The sequence below is a fragment of the Kogia breviceps genome, chromosome 10 (assembly GCF_026419965.1).
Source record: "Kogia breviceps isolate mKogBre1 chromosome 10, mKogBre1 haplotype 1, whole genome shotgun sequence".
Classification (NCBI taxonomy): domain Eukaryota; kingdom Metazoa; phylum Chordata; class Mammalia; order Artiodactyla; family Physeteridae; genus Kogia; species Kogia breviceps.
This window is the reverse complement of record NC_081319.1, coordinates 104470149-104491954: the sequence shown is the minus strand read 5'-3', so window position 1 is coordinate 104491954 and position 21806 is coordinate 104470149. Positions and strand designations below refer to the sequence as shown.

The window sequence follows — 21806 nt, the reverse complement described above, 5'->3', positions numbered from 1 at the left end:
TCACTATTTCATAAAAAGTGGTATAAATTCAACGCCATTAAACAATCTTGGACATAATTTGCTTCTGTTATGAGCACTGATAAAACGTTGTTTATATTTAAAAAGTGAGGGAAGAGAGTGGAATTTGCTTAAAAGTAAGACAAATCTAACTAACCAGGTGAAATAAATACATAAGCAAAACATCGTTAAATAAACCAGTGGGTGTTTCAGGTGGAGGGGGGATGAGAGGAACACAGCGGACAGCTGACCTCAAGTTCTCAGTCACTAGCTGAGTACTTGAGTACCGATCTCCTCTGCCTTGTTCTTAATTAAGATGGAAACCGACTAATCACTGGAGGAGAAAGGTAGACCTGTGCTTGGGAGAATGGCTTGCTCCTGCTTTGTTACCAGCTGACTTCTACCCCGCGGTCCCTCCTGATGTTGACAGCTCATCACAGCAGCATGGATAACCCAGGTCATCAGGATTAAAGGTCCGTGTACATTTACTTTCTGGAGTTACCTTTTTGTAGGCTGTAATCCCCCCTCCCTTTTTTTCCACAATGAGGGAAGTCTCCTTAGGTTAGGACTGTATATATAGACAGTGTACTAGCTCAGTATCTGAGTAGAGCTGTGGCTGTCTTTACATCCTCCTGTTTTCCTCCCCTCCCCTTGGTAACAGTGGGGACTTTATATTTACCTCGGTCTAGGATTGTATATAGGTTTCTAGGTGAGATGTGTATTCGTTTGATACTGAGGATCCCCTTTTTCTTACTCATCTTGTATTGTGCTTGTGTGACTTTGACCACCTCTTGCAAGCCTGGGAGCACTTTTGCAGTACTGAGCAGTCATCGCTTTGAGACTTGGAGGGTATACGTAGTTCTAGTCCTTGCCTTCAAGGAGCTTACAACTTAGGCTGATGAATTTGTGTGCCGGAGTAGACGAGAAGCAGATGCAGCAAATCATGTGTTAAGAAGCGCTAATGTTTGGAGGAGGGCAGAGAGAACTGGCTGGGCCATCAGAGAGGGCGCCTGGACGGATTGAGGAGGTGAGGACTTTAATTTGTGATTGTCTTGTCGAAGCATCTGGTAATGGGAATCGGAGGTGTATCAGGTGCCAGGGGCTTTGCTGTGGACACTGGAATTCCAACTCACTGAATAAAAACTTATTTTGTAGGTAGAGAATGGTGTGGGGGGCTGAAGAGTCGAATTGGAAGACGAGATCTGGGGAAGGTCATCGTGTAGAAATGGGAGGGAAGAGTGTAGAGAACTGAGTATACCGAGGAAATCTCCGCGATGGAGCGCGCCTCAGTGTCTGGGGAGGGAGTGACTAACTTTGCCCTGGAAGTCAGAAGGCTTTGCTCTGGAGGTGACGTCGGAGCAGGAGTTTAGAGTAGAAAGGGGGCATCCCGGGCAGAGGGAATCGCAGGCGGAAGCGCCGGCGTGAAGACAATGGTGATTCGATTTGAAGTGACTTAAGGGGAAGCGTTGCGCTTGTTCGTGGGCCTGGAGAGGGCAGGAAGCTCAGCGGGGTGGGTGAAAAGCCTTGTGGTTACTAAACTGTGTGTACGGGGCACCATCGAGTTGGGTTCTCGGAAGAAAGCTGGTGGGAGGAGCCTGGTTTCTAGGGGCTCGGTTACGAATTGGATCCAGAGGGAGCACCAGGAACGGGGGGCAGGGGAGGATGCCCCGGGAGACATGAGGGTTTGGCGGGGGCTTCCAGGCCTAGGGGTGGGGGACAACGTGAGACAGGGTCTCTGCAGTGCCCCGCAGAGAAGGTCCGCTCAGTGCGCAGGAAGGTTCGGGGCTGCCGGCTGTTTGGGGCGGTCGGGCCAGGAAGCCCCTTCCTCATTCCGCACGGATGGGTAAAACACGTCCAGTGTCGCGGCAGGTGTGCCCCGCGAGCTAGCCATGCGGGCCGGCTCCACTTTGCCCCTCTGCCCTGCCAAGCGGAGGAAGGGCCTGACCATCGCTGTGGCCCCGGGAGGGCCGGTCGCCTGCTTGTCCACGCCGTTCCCCCCCAAGGAGAACCACCACTGACAGCTTCGTTGCATTGGAACCCAGAGCTCCCTGGAGCCCGGATTCCGGCCCCTCCTCCCAGCTGCTCTTCGGAGGAGGCGGACGCTCGGAGAGGAACAGGGAGGCCCAGCGCGGGGGAAGCTGCGGGCCGAGCGGAGGCGGCCGCGCCCTCGCGCCGCCCTCGACTGCGCCGGGCTCCCGCCCCGGCCCCCACCCCCGGCCTGCCGCCGAGCACGCGTACCGAGCGCGCCGGGCCCCACGCGGGCGCGCGCTCCGGCTCCGGGTCTTGGCGGCGGCCGCGGGGGAGGCGGGCACGTGGTGCGGCGGGGGCTCCACCTGGCCACGCCGCCGGCCCTCAGCCGGCTGGCCGGGCCCGGACAGGCGACGCGGCGGGCGCGCGGGGGCGGGGGCTCCGCGCGCTCCGCAGGGAGGCTGCGCATCGCTGCCGTCGGGGCGGCGGGCTGCGGACGCAGGCCGGCGCGCCCCCGGCAGCCCCCTGCCCAACGTCGGGCCCGCCGGTGCCGGCCCCTGTGCGCGTCGCCGTCCTCTGCCCTCCCGCCCCGGGCCCGGCCCCCACGTCGAGGCGGGCGCGCGGGCGGCGGCGCGGCCCGGCCCGACCTCCGGAGGGCACTGGGGCGAGCCGGGCCCCGCCCACAGCCCCGCCCCCGCCTCCCGCGGCCCCGCCCCCACCCCAGGCTCCTCCCCTTCCTGCCGGCCGGCTCCCCGCGCGGCCGCCCGCCGCGCCCGGAGCGCGGCCCACCGCTCCCCTCGGCTGCCCCGCCCGCCGGCCGCCCCGCCCCCCCGCGCGGGCGGCCCGAAAACCCGGAGCGCGGGAGCGCGGCTCGGCCGGGCCGGGCGGCCGCACTGGGCATGCTCAGTAGCCGGGGCAGGTTTTTCGGTCGCAAGTAGGAAGCTTTTTGCACTACACCGGAGAGGGGGAGCCGCGGAGCCAGCGCGCCGCCGTGCACCGCCGCCGCGCCCGCCTCAGCCCGGCCCGGCCCCGCGGCGGCGCGATGAGCCCGAGCCCGAGCCGGCCCGCCGGGGAGTGAGCGCGGCGCGGAGGGCGCGTTGCGCAGCTGCTCCTGCGCACAACCCGGCCGGCGGCCCGCACCGGCAGGAGTGAGCGCCGGTCCGCGCCCGACCGGCGCCGGAGCCGAGCGGAGCAGGAAGCGCAGGCCACGCAGGGACCCAACTGAAACAAAGTGTCGGCCGCCGGCTGCGCGGCGCCTCGCCGGCCCTGCCCCGCGCCCCCCGCTCCGCTGCCCACCATGGCCTCCGAGGAGCTGTACGAGGTACCTCCCCTCCCCCCGGCCCGCCGCCCCGCCCGGCCCCCGCCCGACGGCCGGCCCGCCGCCCCCTCCCCCCCGGCCGCAGTTTGCTGGACGGAAGCGCGTGCGCCCGGGCCCGGCGGCGGCGCCCGAGTTGCGGGGCCGGGGGTCCCGGCCGCGGGGCAGGAGCGCTGACGCGAGCGACTTGCTCAGACGGAGCCAAAGTGCCCGCGGCGAGGCGGTGGGTGCGGAGCCCGCGGCGCCGCCGGGCGGGGTCCGTGGGCGGCGCGGGGGCGCTTTCCTGGCCGTTCGGCGGAGCGCTCTGGGGAGGGTTTGCCTCCGGTTTTGGGGGGGCGAGAGGAAGGGTGCAACTGTCTCCCGACTCTGCTGCTGGCCTGAGCGATGCACAACATCGCACCGAGAAGGCTAAGCGTTGACCACATGCTTTAATTAGGTTAGCATTGTGGCCGGAGCCAGGAAATTTAAATTTAACGCTGATACACCGTCATTCATTTGCGCCGCAGCGGTGCGAGTGAGAAAGGGCACCCTCGGAACTCTGAGTTGTGGGCGATCGGTCCGCCAGCTTCGACTTCAAGTGGTGCGGTTATCAGTTTGGGTCTTGAGGCACATTTTGTGCGCCTCGATGTAACTTCTTGACGTGTTGTGAAGTCGACTTCCTGGGAGTACAGAAGCTTGGAAGGCTCTCTGTTCTTTTGGACAAATGGTTCTTCTGTTGCGTATACGTATTTGTAAATAGGTCTTCGTAAGAGACCAAAACTTCTGCATACTGTTGATTTACCTCTTGGATGCGTTTAGGGACCTGGGTGTTTAGGGACTTAAGGAAGCGTCTGTAAAGAGTAGAGCCCTTTGGCCTCTGTGAACCCTTAATAAGGACCAGGTGAGCCTTCTGAGGGGTCTTCTCTTGTGGGTATGTTATCGCCCTTGGCACAGAATGGAGCTCTGTTGCCAACAGTGATAGCCTACTAGCAGCTTTTTGTTGCTTTTTTTAAAAGCAAGTTTTTGTTGCTTTAAAAGCAAGTGTTCGCAAAAGTTCTCAGGAGGAGGCCGCCTTCTGGAGAATCAGTGGTAAGGATGTTGGCCTCCCCTTACATTGTACGTGGTCAGTGTACCTTAGCTGGCACTGAAAATGTTCCATTCTGTCCAACCATTTCACACATTAGCTGTGCCCTACTGTATTCAAGATACTATCTTGGGTCATTTGGGTACTAAAGGGAAAAAAAAAACCTCTCTGTTCTCAAGAAGCTTCCCTTCTAAGAAGGAAAGTGTTGTGTTTGGGAAAGGCCCAGAAGTAGAGGCTAAGGCACGCAGTTGGGAAAGTACATAGTGTGAGAGCATGAGGGATTTTGGTTTCTACATTAGACTATTCTTTGAGAGTTGAGGCTTGAGTATTCACTCTTCATTCATTTTTGTGATTATAAAAAAATAATCAGTCAACTTGTTCCATTAGTGTGTGGGTGAGGGTAGCACCTTATACATAGGTTGTATCTCATGTGTAAAAAATTATTCTGAAGACAACACTTTTACCACCAGTGCATTATGAACTAAATTTAGTTCTTTCTTTGCTTACTGTATACCTTCAGGTTTTCCCTTCTCCCGGCAACATCCATTTATAAGTCACATTTTGTACAAGTTTGTGTTCATTCAGTGTGTTATTGAATGCCTACCCTGTGGAGGTTCCGTCGGGAGCTAGGGAGGGATGAGGGACGGGAATGGTGCGTGCTCTCAAAGAGCGTCTGTTGGAAGAACTAAGTACATTGCAGGAAAATGACACACCTGCACAATTGAACTCTTGATTCTGAGTTTTAGCTTTGGAAAAAAGTGTTTTAAGAGTAGAGTTGAGGTGGCAGTAAATGGTGAGGTCAGTATATTTTAAGGTGAATTTTCTCACTTCTCCTTTACTTGTAGGCAACACTGTGACTATATGAGGATTGAAAGTTGATATTTGAAAGTTCTGCATAGGGATTGAGGGCCTAGATTTAGAGTCAGAAAACCTAGTTATTGAAATCCAACCCTGTCACCTTGAGCAAATTAACCTTGAAAGCTCAGTGTCCTCATCTGTAAAATTGGGATCAAAGCTTACCTCATAGAGCTGTGAAGTTTAAATGAAAAAACATGTAAAGAGCATAGCTGCGGTTCCCAGAGAGAACACTCAGAAAGTGGTGGTTATTATTGTGTTCTACCTGATCTAACATGCCTCCTGGAGGCCTGGTTTTGCTTCTAAAGGCATAGAATTGTACTGCTGTAATCAAGGCAGTATTATTTGTGAGGCAGAAATGGTAGTAGTTGTAAGGAAGCGCCGCGTCTGACTGGCGGCTGGCCTGGGGGCGGGAGCGCTAAGGTGTGTCAGCAGCCGGGGCCTGGGGCAGGAGTTGCCTGGTTTTGTCCAGTTCTGCCTAAATCGAAGAAGTTTCATGTTTGGCCCCCAACTCCACAACTCCAGAGGGATATACTGGCAGAGGAGGAAGTTCAAAGTCTTGCTTTTTGAAGTAACTTGGCATGGTAAGAGCACGGGTCTGCCGTAGCCCCGTGAACTTGGGCGAGTTACCTGATGGCGAAGCCTTTGTTTTCTCACCTAAAAAGAAATGAGGTCTCCAACACTTAGCATGGTTCCTGGTATATGGTGATAAGTCCTTAGTAAATGTTTAAGTGCTTATTGTAACTGTGCCTTGTGAATAAAAAAATTAGGGAACAGAGCCTAGAGAAGACGGGTTGGAGCCTCAGCCTCCCCAAATTGGAAGAACTGCTGTTCGTTGAAGGACAGAATTGATTTACCCCCTGCATCTCCAGCAGCTGGGATCAGGGAAGACAGGTTTTCTAAATTTACCCATGCTATGAACTTTCTAGTCTTCACAAAAAGGCAAGCGTCCTTTACATCAGGGGCCCACGAACTTTACGTAAAGGACCAGATAGTTATTAATACTTGAGACCTTGCAGGCCAGGCAGTCTGTCACCACTGCTGAGCTTTGCTTTTGTTGCCCAGAAGCAGCCATTGGCCATGCCCTAGAGGAGCGAGCGCCATGCTCCAGTAGAACTGTTTATGGACGGTGAAATTCAAATCCCGTGTCATTTTTACATGTGATGAAATAGTCTTCCTCTTTAAAAAAAAATCACTTAAAAATGTGAAAAACAGTCTTAGCCCATGGATTCTGCAAAAACAGGCAGTGGGCTGGATTTGTCCTCCAGGTCTTAGTTTGCTAGCCTCTGCTTTAGAGGATCAACTGTTCAGGAGCTGACTTTTCTGCTGGGGTTGGGCGTATGGAGGGTGGGACGTGGAGTAGTTAAAGACCTTCTAGCTCCAGTCCTAGCTGTAGACTTAGAGCCAGATGTTGTGGATTCCACTCTTCCCTTCTATGTTGGGAAGGAAAGAGCTGTATGTCTTAAGTACCTGTCTCTTTTGAACTCCCTCATCTGTAAAATGGGAATGATAATCACTGCTTCAAAGAATTGTGAAGCCTGAATGACATTAGCATGTCAAAGCAGTTTAGAGTTGATAAAACGCTGTAGCCAGGTGTTAAGTGGTTATGTTTACCCTACGAAACATCTTTATTTTCCGTTCTTAAAGGAAAAGAAAAAACCTCAAACCCTGAAACCAGACCTTTTTTCCTTTGATTATATTGATTATATCACCAAAGGAGAGAAAAGATCAAAAGGATCTTAGTTTATCTAATGGCCAAATAACCACCAGAAGAGTGAGTTTGTGTGCTTTGAGAAAGGAATCTAATACAATGAAAGCAGCGTTCTTGTTTATCTTCATCACTCCTTTTTCTCAGCAGGTGTGGGTGTTTTTTCCCCCTGAGAACTACTGTAGTAGCTTAATTTAAAATTCAGGAAGATCCCAGTGATCTTGTCTTGGCCTTCTGAGAAAATATTTATCCAACACATGCATGTTTCAGGCAGTCAAAAGTGGAAGTACGCTTTTAAGAATGAAATTATACCTGGCTTATGACACCTGTCTTCACGTTGATTGGTTTGGAAGGATAATCGGGGTTTGGGGGAAAGTTAAGGCTTTCGAATCTTTCTCCCTACTCTGGGGTGAGGTTGCACCTCTCCCGCGCACCACGGGAATTTTAGTTGTAAGTCAGATCCGCACGTGTGGTCCAGATGCCGTAGAGTCACAAAGATGAGGAGACCCCGTGACTGTTGGTCAAGACTGACCAGCATCTGCCGTGTGCGGTCAGCTGGCTCTTGAGATTGAGATCCCCCAAAATAAGAAAGCAGAAAGCGTTATTTGACTGCTGGGATTGATTGTGTGGTAATAGAGTCGTGTGTGTGTGTGTGTGTGTGTGTGTGTGTGTGTGTGTGTAACATTAACACACTCTCTTAAATGTGAATTGCGGAGAATACTCCTGCCTGAGCAGGAGTGTGGAGACATCACCTGTACTTTTCCTTTGAAATTGCTTCCAGGTCCTGTGTACTCAAATAAGTTTTTCTCTTCTTGCTGTGATACCTAAGAATCATTTAATCTTTTCCTCGTGCTCTGTCATGATTTTAACCACTGAACGTGTTTTCATGGTGTATTGGAAATACCTCATTCAGTTCTGAGCATTTGAGCTGCACAGAGCCGGTCTAAGTCGAGTTTCTGTGAATAGGGAGTCGTCATTTGTATATTGTGTGTATCTGTAGGCACATAGCGTCATTGTGGGTTCTGTTGAGGATACATGCAGGTTCTGGGACCCAGACCCATGAGCTTGTAGTTTTCAGTGTTTGGATGGAGACAGGAATATCCGCTTCAGGAAGCTTCTTTCTGGAGTGTGGGTGGAGTTAGGAGCCTCTGGACTGCACTGGTCTGTTTGCGACGACACTGAGGGGTCGGGATGTGCCTTTGAAGAAGTCGAGCTCCAGGTCGACCAGAAGAGTCCTTTGCGGGCCCGTTGACCGTTGCCGGTGTTTGACTGAGTCATTCCAGGAAGGGAGCATTAAAAACACTCGGTAGTTAGGTATAAGGGCTGTTTCTGGAATGCCCGTTTGCTTTCTTCATCGTATGGCTTACTTGTCCACCAGATTTTGTAAGATTGGTGCGCACAGTTTTTAAAACCAGGACCTTTTTTCTGGTCATTAATTTCCACAGTTCACATTTTTCAATAGTTGCATAATTGTTGAATTATTCAGTACATTTTAATGAAAGAGTGAATTAAATGAATGACTTACCTCCAGTTTCCCCTCCCCCAGACATGACGCCCAGCACTTAGTCCCTCATTCACATATGTGGTTTTCATGCGAGGATGGGGGAACTTCCAACTCTACTGTTTCCCACACCAACTTAATTCTCTCCAGCTTTTTAAGCTGGTCAAGGCCTGGGAGGCCCGAGTTCTCTGGGGAGTCTGGGAAAAGTCTTTTGCTTTGGTGTGAAAATTTGTTCAAGTAATAAGAGTGTTTTTTTGCGGGGAGAGGACCAGCAGCTTTCCTCTGTTTCTCAGGGGGAATCTATGACCCCAAAAGTATTAAACTTGTTCTTGAGATCTTTGAGCTAAGACTTGGGTTGCACTACCCTTCATTGATGACTTTGACATTGTTTTTGCCAAACTCAGCTCTGCTTCAGCCAGAGCCTATGGTGAAACTGTGTTCAAACCTCGCTGATCGGGTTGGAAGTTGCATGCTAATGGTAGTCTTTAAGTGGCTGTTCTTGAAATTTTACATACATAAAGCCTAATGGTAATATTTTAGCTCCACTTCTGACAGTGCAAGGACTTGAGATACTTTAAACCTGATCCACCCCTGAATTTACATGCTCTTATTTTCCAGTGTTAATCATCATCCGTGCAAAAACCCTTGCAAAGTAGAGCTTTATTGTTGCATACAGACAGTATTTCTTTAGTTTTGCCTGTGTCTTTACCAGTTTCTTTGATCATCGATCTTCTATCTCAGAACTTCCTTCTGGGATTTTTTTTTTTTCCTTAAGTATATCCTTTAGGGAGGGGTTGTTTAAAAAGTCTCTAGTTTTTTGATTACCTGGAAATGCCTTTCTTTTGCCCTCATTTTTGAAAAATAGACTTGATTCCAAAAAAAACTAGTTACTTGGTTATTTTTGTTCAGCATTTTGAAGCTATCATTCCGTTGTCCTCTGGCTTCCCTGTTATTCTTGAGGAGGCTGTCAGTGTGGAGGTCTGTCTTCTGTCTCTGGTGGCCTTGGGATCCTCTTTTTGACTTTGGTGTCCTCTAGTCCTGTTACAGTGTATCTCTGTGTGACTTTCTTTTTATTAATAAACTTGGTATATGTTGTGCTTCTCTTGTGGATTTGTGCCGTGCCGGTTGTAAAAGATTCTTGGCCATCTTACTTACCGTCAGGTCCCGCTGTGCTTCTAAACTCTCCCTCGGGAATTCCAAGGAGGCACTTATTAGATCTCCTCATCCTCACCCTCTGTTGCCCTTTCCTTGTTTTTGTTTTGTTTGCATTCTGGGTATTTCCTTGGATCTCACTTCTAGTTCACTAATGAGCTGTGTCTAATCCACTCTTTAACTCATCCATTGAGTTTTTAATTTCAACAATTATATTTTTTTACTTCTAGATATTCTGGGTACCCCTGCTCCCAACCTGTTAGTCTGTGGCTTGCTTTCTTCATCTTTGACGTTTGTCTGTTTTTATGATTGTCTCGTTCATTATGGTTGGATTGGAGGAGTTACTGGGGCAGTTGGGTCTTTTCCTTGCTTCCTGCAAGCCCAATGGAGTGCTGAGAATTAACATTTTATTGAAGATCTGTTATTTTGCAGTGACAGTGCCCTTTGGAACCTTGTTTGCTTTTTCTGCCAGAATCTGAAGAAACGTATTGAACTGGAATTTGTGGTATCGTGACTAGGGATCAAGGGCTTGAGCCGATGCTTGAGATTTACCTAAAGATACTGAGAATGCAAATAAAGTGTAAACTAGACTTCAAGGGAACTGTTTATGCAAATGGATGTAATAGTTACAGCAGATGCTTCTGAAGCAAAATGTTCAGCATCTTCATTCTGCCTGCCCTGATATACAGGCATATCTTGTCTAACTTTCCCTTGCCTGAGGTTGGCCTGTTCAGTTCGTCTGGGCTAGTGAAGCCATAGTTGCTGGTCTAGCCTGGTCCACACCTACACACCCCATCCCTCCTCTGTGCCTTTGTGTTGCCATTTTGTCAGTTCATGGCGGTTTCCCCACCTTGCCAGCCGCAGAGTGGGTCCTCATTCAGGACCTCATCAGAGTTTCCTGTTAGCAGGAACCCTCCTCTTCAAACTCCATGTGACTAATTTCCTCTTTGTTTTGCATTATAATAATTTGTACTTATTTATTATTTTTTCTAGGTATTAAATAATATGACATATATTTTCTCCTGGAAAGGTTGGCTACCTATTTTTTGGTTGATTGTCGTGTCTAATCTGAGGACGGGAATGTGGTGAGCAGTCAATAATTGCTGACTTTTAGCTGAAATACAAATCTTATAGTGACTGGAGTTGCATTATTTGAAATGATACCATATATGTGAGAATTGTGCATTTAGGTATCTTGTTTGAAAAGCCATATGGTGTTTTGGAGGAAAGTTATTTCTAAACTTGATACAAATAATTTGGAGGAAAATTGTGTTCCTGGAAAGAGTATTTGAACTGTTGGCCGCAGCATTTTTTTAGGTTTACCCTCTGGTGAAAAGTGGGGTGGGGGAATGTCTAACAATAGTGTCCTCCTATTGGAGAAGTCAGCTCTGTATACTTAGGAAATGTCTTTACTCTTTGTCTCTCTCCATTTGTAACGGTCTCTGCCCTGTGACATCCTCAAGAGGTTGGTAGTTGCCGGCGTGTGTTGCATGAAGCCCCCCAGTGTTGCTTGCAGGTCATGAATGGCTCTGGTTAAAATGTTAACATTTTTCCTCAGTAGGTTACTGTTTAGGATTTCAGTGCATCCCAGAGTTGCAGGCAGAAGCATGTCTTATCTTAGCATGTAACTGATCTGGAAGCTTCAGCTGTTCAGAATATGTGAGAACCAAGACAGAAAAAGTCCTCTTGGCTGTAAAAAGTTGTCACACCCCATACGCACTGAACACTCTGTGTCTCTCTTGGAGACCGGTTGCCTGTATTTTCGGCGTGACGTGCTTGGAGTACACGGCTTCCTTAGCTTGTTAGAAGCAGATATCTGGTAAGGGAAAGGGAGCCGCCGCAGGGAGGTGAGCTGGTTAGTAAGTTTGCTCGTGAGATGGGCTGAACTGGGAAGCTGGGGACGGCACCTCCAGGTCATGGGTAACAGGGGCTCCTGAGTCCCCTCAAGCTTGTGAAGGGCATGTTTACAAAGTGGAAAACGGTATGTTGAAAAGAGCTATCAAAAATGATTTGTAAAAAGTTTTGGGATGTAAGTGGCAAAGCTCAGTTTAATTTTATGGTTTTCCAGAGTTTCCAGAGGAGAGAGAACAAGTGTACTCGTAGGGGGATGGAGGGGGGAGTGGGGGCTTACAGCCTGGCCTGTCTCTGGATCCTCCTGGTACCCTAAAACCTCTGTGCAGCTAACCGCGTCCTGCAGAGAATGATCTTCGGTTTGACACGAAGTGTTTTGAGAGTGGTTAGCGGAATCTTCGGGTCGGGTTGATGCTTCAGGAAGTCGGCGTCTTCGTACAGTCCTTCATCCCCTGCTGCGTATGTCCCCCTCCTCCCGCCGGGTTAAGAGCAGGGACTTGCCCTGTCCTCTTCCATGATGCCGCTGGGTAAAGGAAGGATTAGGTGATTTGCTGAAATGTAAACGAGAATATTTGAATTAGGTTATTGATGAAAACTTCTGAGAAAACCTGTTTCAGTCATTGTTTTTACCGTTGAAGGGTAAAGAGATTTATGTTCTATCTGAAGTCGTCTCACTGCGGGGTGCGGAAGAGAAGGCGCAGGAGCTGTTTCTATCCCAGGCCTGCCGCCTGCTTCTCTGCTTAGCGGAGCAGTGGTGCCGGTCCTCGGTCGGTCATGGGGGCGTGTGGAGGGGCCCGTCTGCTTCACGCTCCCCCCAACCCGCGGGCTGGGCCAGAGCCCCTAGGAAACATCCTGTCTTCCGGGCATCTCCATCCTTCATCCCTCTCCCCCTCCTGGATTTCCTGTCCCCTCGTCCAGATTGGCCCCTCCAACCTGATTTCCGTCCTCTGCCAGGTGCCCTTTGAGCCGAGGCCGCCTTCGCCCCATTTGGCCGCCCCGTTGGCTCACCTTTGCCTTTCATCTGTGCGCCTCCCAGGGAGCTCCCCGGGCCACCCGACGCCTCCAGCACCTGCCTGCGGTGGCTCTCCAGCCCTCGGGCAGCGGGAGGGGCCCCTGGCTCTGTCCTCTGACTTCCCTCCCTCGTGCAGGCGTGCTTTTGAACTCAGAGCACCAGGTAAAGGGCTCTTTTGTGATCATTTTTAAGGAAGGAGAGGCGTCTGTGTAGTGGCAGGGGTGCTGCCTAGAACAGGACGTGTATCGCCTCTTCCAGAAAAAGCGTCCAGAATTATTTTACGCGCCACCGTTCGGCACCACTGGCTTCAGCTCATAAGTGAGCTTTCTGAGAACGTTTTGATTAAGTTGACAGGCACACATCGGAAAGTGTATTCCCAGGGGAAACAGTCCCTCCTGAGTAGGTCCAGGTTGGCTCCGATTACAAATGACGAGGCTGCGATGATTCCGTAGGAAGAGCGAAAGGTGGTGGAAATGAGGCCTTGTCAGTGCGCGCGCGCGTCCACCTTGGCAGGAGGTTCCGCTGACCCAGGAACCGGGTCAAGATCAACAGGAGAGAGACCGTGGCGCTGAGTGTGCAGCTTCACGGCAGTGCCCCCCCCCCCCGCTCCGTCCAGAGGGTGACCTGGGAGAGAAGAAGGCGGGAACCACCCGTGGCTGGGTGGGGTGCGGGAAGGGCTGTTCCCAAATCCAAGTCTCGCGGCCCCGTCCCACCGAAAGGAAAGCCAGGCCCTCGAGGGTCGTGTCTTGGAGTTCAGTTAACTTTCTCAGAAGCGTTCTCTAGAGCGGAGCCCCCCTCGGGGACGCGTGCCCCCTGAGCGCTGGGGGGGGGGGCCTGGGGAGAGTCAGGATGCCCGCGTGGCCCCGCAGGCAGCTGAGAGCTCTTGCTGCCCCCCGACCTGCGTCTCATTCCCCAGCCCGGGGACAGGGGTGGGGACAAAACCGAGGTGGAGACTCCCGCCCGTCCCGTGTTTGCGCCACCTCCCGCCTCTCTGCAGGGCCCGTGTTTCTCTGGGGTCCCGCCACCCTGCGGGGCGCCGCCCCCACGCCCACCTGTGAGGACCGCTCTCGGGGAGGGAGGGGCCTGGCCGTGTCCCCCACCCTCCTGGAGGAGCCGCCGCCCCGGGCCGGGCACCGTCGCCGGGCCGCGTGAGCTCAGCTGGAGCCCTGGCTGCTCTCTGAAGCCGCGTGGAGGCCCAGGGGAAGGGAAGGCCGCCCTCCCTTTTGCTGCGGGAACGGCGAGGCATCACCCCTTGTCGGAAGCTCCTGTGGTTTTCAGCTAGGCTCCTCGCCTCAGTAGCATCCCGGGTCGGGGCGGATGCCGGGGTCACACCTCGCCACGGTCTTCCTCGCTGGCCCAGCTCTGTGACCTGGCCTGCCTCGGGCACCTCTGAATCCCCGGGAGCAGGAACTCCAGAGATTCAAGCTAAAGCACCTGCTGCCTAAGGAGAAAGGGTCTCGAGAGCCGCGTGCAGGGGCTTGTCGGCCTCCGAGGAGACGTGTGTAGCACAGGCTCCCGGCCCTGAAGATGGTTGTAGGGTCAACGATCGAAAGGTTTTGTTTGTTTTCTCTCTCTGTCTTCTTGCACTTTTGTTCCTCTCTGACTCCGGGTTGGGGACGTGAGATTCTGTTGCTGTCGTTCCCCCTCGCGCCCCTCTGCGGCTCGTCTCTTCCCACCCCCACCGCCTGTTTGGTGCCCTCCGTCCTATGAGATGGAATTGAACTGTTCTCCAAAGTTTCATGAAAAAACCGAGCGAATAGTAGAATCCTTCTGTCTTTCCAAAACAAATCAACTTTCTGTCTATAAACTAAGCTACTCTGGTATCCGTCCTCCTCGCCTTTTCCCTGTAGCCCGCTTGTCTCTGGTAGAAAATGGATTTTTCTCAACTCCTGCTGAACTTCATCGTCGGTGTAGGGTGGGCGTGTCATCCAGTCGGGTTTTTGCTCGTATATTATGTGGAAGGCGTTAGTAATGACACACAAGAGCAACAGGCACGTAGGAAGACCTACTCTCCTCCTATTTTTGATATATGTTAGCAAGACTTAGTGAGGAGCTAGGTAGTAAATGTTCTTAAGTGATTTATGTGTCTGTTAAACATGCCGTTAGAAAAATTTCCTGAAGCAAGTTTATGACCATACCTTTTAAACATGAAGATTGCTTAAACCTTAAAAAAAAACCTTTTTAAGTTTTGAGGAGCAGTTAATAATGACGTGACGATAGTGTATTTGAGTGTATGTAGGTGACATTTCCCATGCTTCATAAAGGGTTCTCAGAGTCCGGGAGGCATTACCTCGGTGGGTTAGGGTTAATGCTAAGGTGTGCGAGATGCTCTTCTATAAGACTCACACCAACACCTTAACCAGAGACAAAGAAAAAACAACCGACAGATTGTTCTTGCTAGAGTTATGAGGGTTTCTTAAACTCTTTGTAGTGTAAGTTAACAGTTGATGGTAGTTCAGTTACGAAAACGAGCAGTACCCTCACCTGCCTTTTCTTCCATGGTCTCCGTCCTTGGGATCACTGAGCAGACATAGAGGAGATGTGACTAAAACAGTGACATTTTCTCACGTAGCTTGTGGGAGCTCACAGTAATTACCTGTAATTTTAAGGTAGCCAGAAGGTTTCCTGTGCACAGCAGCCTAGAAAGCTTTTGTACGAACCTAAAAATGAGTGACTAATTATAGGGTAGAAAATGAATCAGCTTCATATGAGATCAAGCAAATTCGCGAGGAGCCGTGAACTTAATGCGTCAACACAGGTAACAGTTTTTGACTGTCGCCAAAGACTTTAGGTTAAACAGGTGGCTATAATGAAGCACAGAACATTGATAGAAGATCAGAGATTCCATTTGTCAGAATTTTGTCCAAAAGAGATTTTGAAAGTTTCTACAAAGATGATGAATATAAATGATGATTTGACATTTACTATGATTTTTTTTCTTTAAGAAATAGAACAGGGCTTCCCTGGTGGCGCAGTGGTTGGGAGTCCGCCTGCCGATGCGGGGGACACGGGTTCGTGCCCCGGTGCGGGAAGATCCCACATGCCGCGGAGTGGCTGGGCCCGTGAGCCATGGCCTCTGCGCCTGTGCGTCCGGAGCCTGTGCTCCGCAACGGGAGAGGCCACAACAGTGAGAGGCCCGCATACCGGGGGGGGGGGGGGGGGAGAAAGAAATAGAACAAACTAAAACATGTTTGGGGGCTTCCCTGGTGGCGCAGTGGTTGGGGGTCCGCCTGCCGATGCAGGGGACGCGGGTTCGAGCCCCGGTCCGGGAAGATCCCACGGGCCGCGGAGCAAGTAAGCCCGTGTGCCACAACTGCCGAGCCCGCGTGCCGCAACTACTGAAGCCTGCACACCTAGAGCCCGTGCTCCGCAACAAGAGAAGCCACCGCAACGAAGAGTAGCCCCCGCTCGCCGCCACGAGAGAAAGCCCGTGCGCAGCAACAAAGACCCAACGCAGCCAAAAATAAGTAAATAAATAAAAACCAAAAATAAAACAAACAAAAAAAAGTGTTTGGAGAATATATTAAAGGGAGAGACGTGTCCAGTACAAACATTAAAAGACTGGCGTGCAGTAACCAGCATTACCATCCCAAAGAACCAAGGAAGCGCCAGCGTCAAAGAAACCAGCCTGTTGTTTTGTCACCAGTAGCATCATTCATCATATAACCGATTTCTCAGGGTCGAGCAGACTTAGCAAAGTAGAAAGTAGGAAGTTTGAGAATCAGTGGAGATGCACGAGGAGCACACCGGAGCGAGGCCTGTTGATGGGCTGTTTGTCAGGACGCTTCATGTTGTTTGTGGGAAAAACCATATTCCATGTACACCATATATCATCAGCTTAACTCACTGGACTGTATATAGTTTAGAATTACCCCGGTTCGTTCCCAGATTCATTTTTGTGAATTTTTGGCACCATGGGGGATTCGAGAGACTGTGAGCACAATCCTAAGAGAGGAGAAAGTTCTGAGAATGTTTCGTGTTCTCAGCAGCCTCTTTGAAGTAAAGAGTTTAGCCTTTTAAGGTTCACTACTTGAACCAGCTGACATCCACTTGGCAGGCAGGTGCTTTGAATTTCACGGTCTCATCACCTCACTCGTGGTTTGTATGTAAAGGCCCTATGTGCATGTTTATTGAGGAAAGAAGATGGAAGTCGAAAAAGGAAAAAAAAAAAAAAGGTTGAAAAAGAAAAAGTCATCCGCTGCTCTAGCGCCCAGGTTGACTACCACAAGCCGAGGCCCATCATTCGGGACAGCTTTGTGCATAAATATAGGTAGAGGAGTGGATTATACAGGTCACAGTTATTTCATAAAAACAGAATTATATCCACGCTGTTTAACAGAAGACACATAGAAGTTAACACTGAAGGAACTGTGGAGTGTTCTATAAAAACCTTTATCTATTGGTCCACTTTTCTTTTGCCTTTTTCTTGATTTGTTGGAGTTCTTTGTAATCATGCTAATCTTTGTTATTCATGTTGCACATGTTTTCTCATCTGTGTTGTGTCCTCACTCTTCATTAAAGATTTTAAAATCTGTAACAATTACATATTTCACCCACCAAATTAATGAAAATTTACCTTTTAATGCAGTCTTATTTTCCTCATCTTGTTTCTTGTTTAGGAAGTCCTTCCTACACCAAGATCATTATCTTCTATCTTTTCATCCCAAAGTTTTGCTTCTAACGGTAGCAGAACCCTGCCGTTTGCTTTCCCGGATTGAAGTTGGGATCTGATTTGTTTTTTGGCTGGATAATCCGCTGTCACCGTTTGTTAAACTAGTCGCTCCCTCGCCTCCCCGTTTGCGCCTCGGCCGTGCGTGAAGTTCTCCCCGACGTGTGTGGGTCGGTTTCTTCTGCTCGCCGGGCGTTTTGTCTCTTCTCGGTCACACGCCACGCTGCTGTCACCCGCACAGTTTTGTAACAATTGCCCTGCCAGGTATCTCGGTCTTGTTCTCTTTTTCTGAAAGATGGCTCAGCGGTTCTTGGCGCTGCGTTCTTCCGCTTCCACGTTGGGCTTGGGTTGATGCCGTGTTGCGTTCATGGGTTACTCTGGGCCCCTGGAGGTGCAGCAGTGCAGCCGACAGGTAAAAGTCCTGCCCCGGGAGCTTAGATTCTAGTGGTGGCAGCAGGCTAAGTGGGATACAGCTAGTGGCTTGGGGTGTGGGTTAGCTTTGTGTAAATTGCCAGAGAAAGCCTCAGTGATAAGGTGACATTTGGGACTTGAAAGCAAAGGAATGCCCCCAGAGGGTGGCGTGTTCTTAGCGAGTTTGGGCAGCAGCAAGGAGGCTGGTGCATCTGGAAGCCGAGAGGGGGGGTGGTACCTGAGGTCAGGGTGGTAGTGGAATCCAGGCAGGCCCTTAGCAGATGTGCTGAATACACCAGAGTTTTACTTTTACTGAGATGGAAAGCCATTGGAGGAGTGACCTAATCAAATTAAAAATGCTAAAGGGTTGTGCTGGATGCTATATGGAGAACAAACCGTGGCAGGACTAGGAAGGAAGCTGGGAGAATAACTCGGGCAAAAGATGTTGGTGCTTGAAACCCGGGATGACGGAGTAGTGAGGAGTGACTGCACTTGGGGTCTGTTTTGAAGGTGGGGCTGAGCGGGATTGACGTGTAGATTGGATATTGGATGTGACGGAAGGAGGAGAAATGGAAAGAACGTGGGGTTTTCAGGCTCGAATCACTAGAAGAATGGGATTGGCCAATTATTCAGGCAGGTGTGACTGCTTAGGGCTCAGCTTTGTTTTTTATCGCGGGGGAGTGCTGGGGGGGGTGGATAAGTAGGAGTTGGGCTTTAGACGTGTTAAGTTCGAGATGCCTTTTAGACACCGGGTGGCGATGTGGGCAGGCAGGGTCTAAAAGTTAAGAGTTGAGGGCATATGCTTCTGCGGGAGATGTCTGTATGTGCATGGTTTTTAAAGCCGGGGAAGGATGGCGTCATCCAGGGACTAAGTGTAGGTAGAGAAGAGATGTGAAGGTTAGATCGTGGGGACGTTCTTATATAGAACTTGAGACGAGGTGAAGATGCAGTGAAAGAAGAGGCGTGGCCAGGAAAATAGCAAGGGAGAGTGGTGCGCCGGAAGCAGGTGAGCAGGTGAGGAACGTTTCAAGGAGGGAAACGTGTTCTGTGTTCTGTGCTGTCGTGGGGACCTAGAATTGACCACTAGATATGGCAGCAGCTGTTTGGGGGCGTCCAGGGGCTCCAGCTGGCGTGGGCTCGTGAGAGCATGGGAAAAGAGGAACTGGAGGTGAATCCTGTAGGCAGTTCTCAGGACCGGTTTTTCGAAAAGGGAACCAGGAGGGCGAGGTGCGCTCCAGAGTTTGTTTACTTTAAGATAGGGGGAATTACAGTATGTTGTGTGATGCTGGGAGAAAGCGAATAGGAAGGGAAAATTAATGAGTCAGGAGAGAGAGGGAGGGAGGGCAGGAGCTCGAATGGGATCCTCTCCCCCTCTCCCCACCCTTTGGTTCTTCGGTATGTTTTGCTACGCACTTTTAAAAAGTTTTTCACAGTCTTTCTTAGATTTAGTCCTAGAAACTGTAGTTTCTTGTTGCTCTTGTTAGAGAGATCTCTTTAAAGTTATATTTTCTAACTAGTTAATACTTGGGCCACAGGAAGGCTGTTTATGCTTGATCTTTATATCTAGCAACCTTGTCAAACTATCTTGGTTGAAAATTCATAGATTCTTTTGGGTTTATATGTAGATAACTATATCTTGTGCAAATAGGGGAGATTATATTTTTCTTCCTCTTCAAGTTCTTACCTGTTACTTTATCACTTTGGCTGGGACCATTTGGTACGATGTTGAATATCAATTACTAACAACAAGGATTTTTTAAAAAATTTTATTTTATTTACTTTTGTCTGCGTCAGGTCTTCGTTGCAGCGCACGGGCTTCTCATTGAGGTGGCTTCTCTTGTCGCGGAGCACAGACTCTAGGTGCGCGGGCTTCAGTAGTTGTGGCACACGGGCTCAGTAGTTGTGGCACGCGGGCCCTAGAGCACAGGCTCAGTAGTTGTGGCGCATGGGCTTAGCTGCTCCGCGGCATGTGGGATCTTCCCGGACCAGGGCTCGAACCCGTGTCTCCTGCATTGGCAGGCGTGTTCTTAACCACTGCGCCACCAGGGAAGCCCCCAAGCATTCTTATTTTTAATTCTGAAAGTTCTATAAAATTTTATTATTAAGTAAAAGCTATAGATAGTTGCTAAGGTACCTTTGTTTAAAAAATATTTATTTTTGGCTGTGCCACGCATTAGTTGCAGCATGCAGGATCTAGTTCCCTGACCAGGGATCGAACCTGGGCCCCTGCATTGGGAGCATCAAGTCTTACCCACTGGACCACAGGGAAGTCCTGCTAAGATACTGTTTTAAAGTTAAAGTTCTGTTATTTCTGGTTAAAGTTCTCTTATTTCTAGCATGTGAGGAGTTCTTAATCTTGAATGGTTAACGAATTGTATGGGATGTGCTTTCTGCATTCATTAGAGATTGTCATTTTACCCCCCCCTTTCCTTTTAATATTTTAATGTAGTATATTAATATGTCATCTGATGTTAAGCCATCCTTGCATTTCTGGGATAAACCCTACTTAGTCACAGTGTATTATTACGTACATTGTTAGATTCTTTTCATAATCAGGCTTACAATAGTCACTTGAAAAGGTAACCAGCTTAATATTTTTTCCTATTATGGAACAGTTGCAGAATCCCTGGATTTTCTGTGTTTTGATTTTCTGTTTCTGAAGATTTTGTTTCACCTGCCTCTAAAATCTTCTGGACTTCTGTTTCCTTTTAAGATAGGAGAGGAGCTGTTGGATTATTCATTAGAGAATTACCTGGTGTTTCTCTGTCGGTGTTTTCTATTTCTTAAGTCAATTGTGGCCTAAAGTTTTTTATATTAGAGTATTTTAGGATATTTAAAAACCTATACTGGACCTATGATTATATACCTTTAACATGCCTTTTGGTTTTTTGTGCCTTTTTCCTTACAGATATTTTATCTCATTTGCTTCTTTATAAGAATCAGTTTTTTATTTTATGATTCTTTATATCTTTGCTTTCGACTTTATTTCTTGCTCTATTTCCTTCTGCTGCCCTCTTGACGTTATCTGGTTCTTTTCCTAGCTTACTGAGTTGAACAGCTCATCTTGTCCTTTAATGAAGGCTGTAAAATTACCTTGTAAGTACAGCTTTAGCCACATCGTATACGTTTGCTTTATTTTTTGAAATCTTCAATATCTTTAGATTTTTCTTTATTTAAAATAAATACACTTATTTTTTTGTTTAGGATATTTATTCATATGTTTTAAAATCCAAAAAGTAATAAAAAAATTTACAGACACAAGGATTTTGTCTTTTTGTTTTTGAGTACTTAAATGTATTTAAACTTAAATATTTTTAAGGTGAAAATCTTTTTCTTTACTATGTATCTTCTAGTTGAATTACAGCATGGCCAGAGAATGGTCTTTAGGAAACCTTAATTCTGGAGGTTTCCTCTTGTGATCTTGTAAAAGGGTTTATTTTGGGATTTAGTGTTCATCTTTGCTGTTTATCCTTTTCTTATTTATTTTTTCAGTTGTCTGTTGGTCTGAGAGATTTTTCTGTATGGATTGGGTATTTATTCTTTTGCTGGTTGGGAGATACAGATTCTTTGTCTGACCTTGTGGTTGCCATTAATTTCTTTAGATTCTGCTTAACTTTTAATCTGAATGATCAAATCATTCAGTGATTTCTTCTGAAATGTGACAGGGACGTAAGTGTTATTTACCTTTTGAGTATATCTACTCCCTGTGTCTTATGCTCATTGAGAATATTTCTATTCTTTTCAGTGCATCAGAAATGGGATATGTATTTAATAGTTAATTAAGTTTTATATGTCTTCCTTGAGGACATAACAAGGACATAGCTCACTATTAATTCTTCACTGAAATCTCCAACCTCACCTCCACTAGGTCAAGATTCTTTTCTAGTATTTGTTTTATCTTTCAGAAATACACCAACAATTTTTTTTTTTTTAATCACAGGTTATTTAAATTTTCTAACTTTACTTCTGAATGCTTGTTTCACTTATCCCTTTCATTCTAGGTGGGCTGACTTTTGCTCCTGAATTACACCTTACTTTCTTTGCTTTTCTATTTTCTTTTTTGAGATATAATTTGGATACCATAGAATTCCTCTTTTTAAAGGATACAGTTCCATGGTTTTTAGTATGTTTACAAAATTGTACTTTTACCATTATCTAATTTCAGAACATTTCTGCACCTCAGAAAGAAACTCCTTACCCGTTGACTGTCAGTCCCCACCCCTATAACCCTGCAGCCCTGGCAAGCACTAAATCTACTTTCTCTATGAATTTGTCTATACTGCACATTTCATATAAATGGAATT

General features: G+C 48.7%; 1 protein-coding gene across 2 annotated transcripts in view; it reads left to right on the top strand.

Annotated features, from left to right (window-relative positions):
* Window positions 1–3031: 3031 nt before the first annotated feature.
* CDYL (chromodomain Y like) overlaps window positions 3032–21806 on the top strand; it is a 146329-nt gene continuing 127554 nt past the window's right edge. Inside the window, exon 1 of one of the 2 annotated variants that reach the window (XM_067006822.1) lies at window positions 3032–3286. Coding sequence is in view for 1 of the 2 variants with exons in the window: in XM_059078025.2 (XP_058934008.1) it covers window positions 3263–3286 (24 nt within the window). In the remaining variant the exon portion in view is untranslated. The remainder of the gene's footprint in view (window positions 3287–21806) is intronic. The other variant, XM_059078025.2, reaches the window with a different exon arrangement.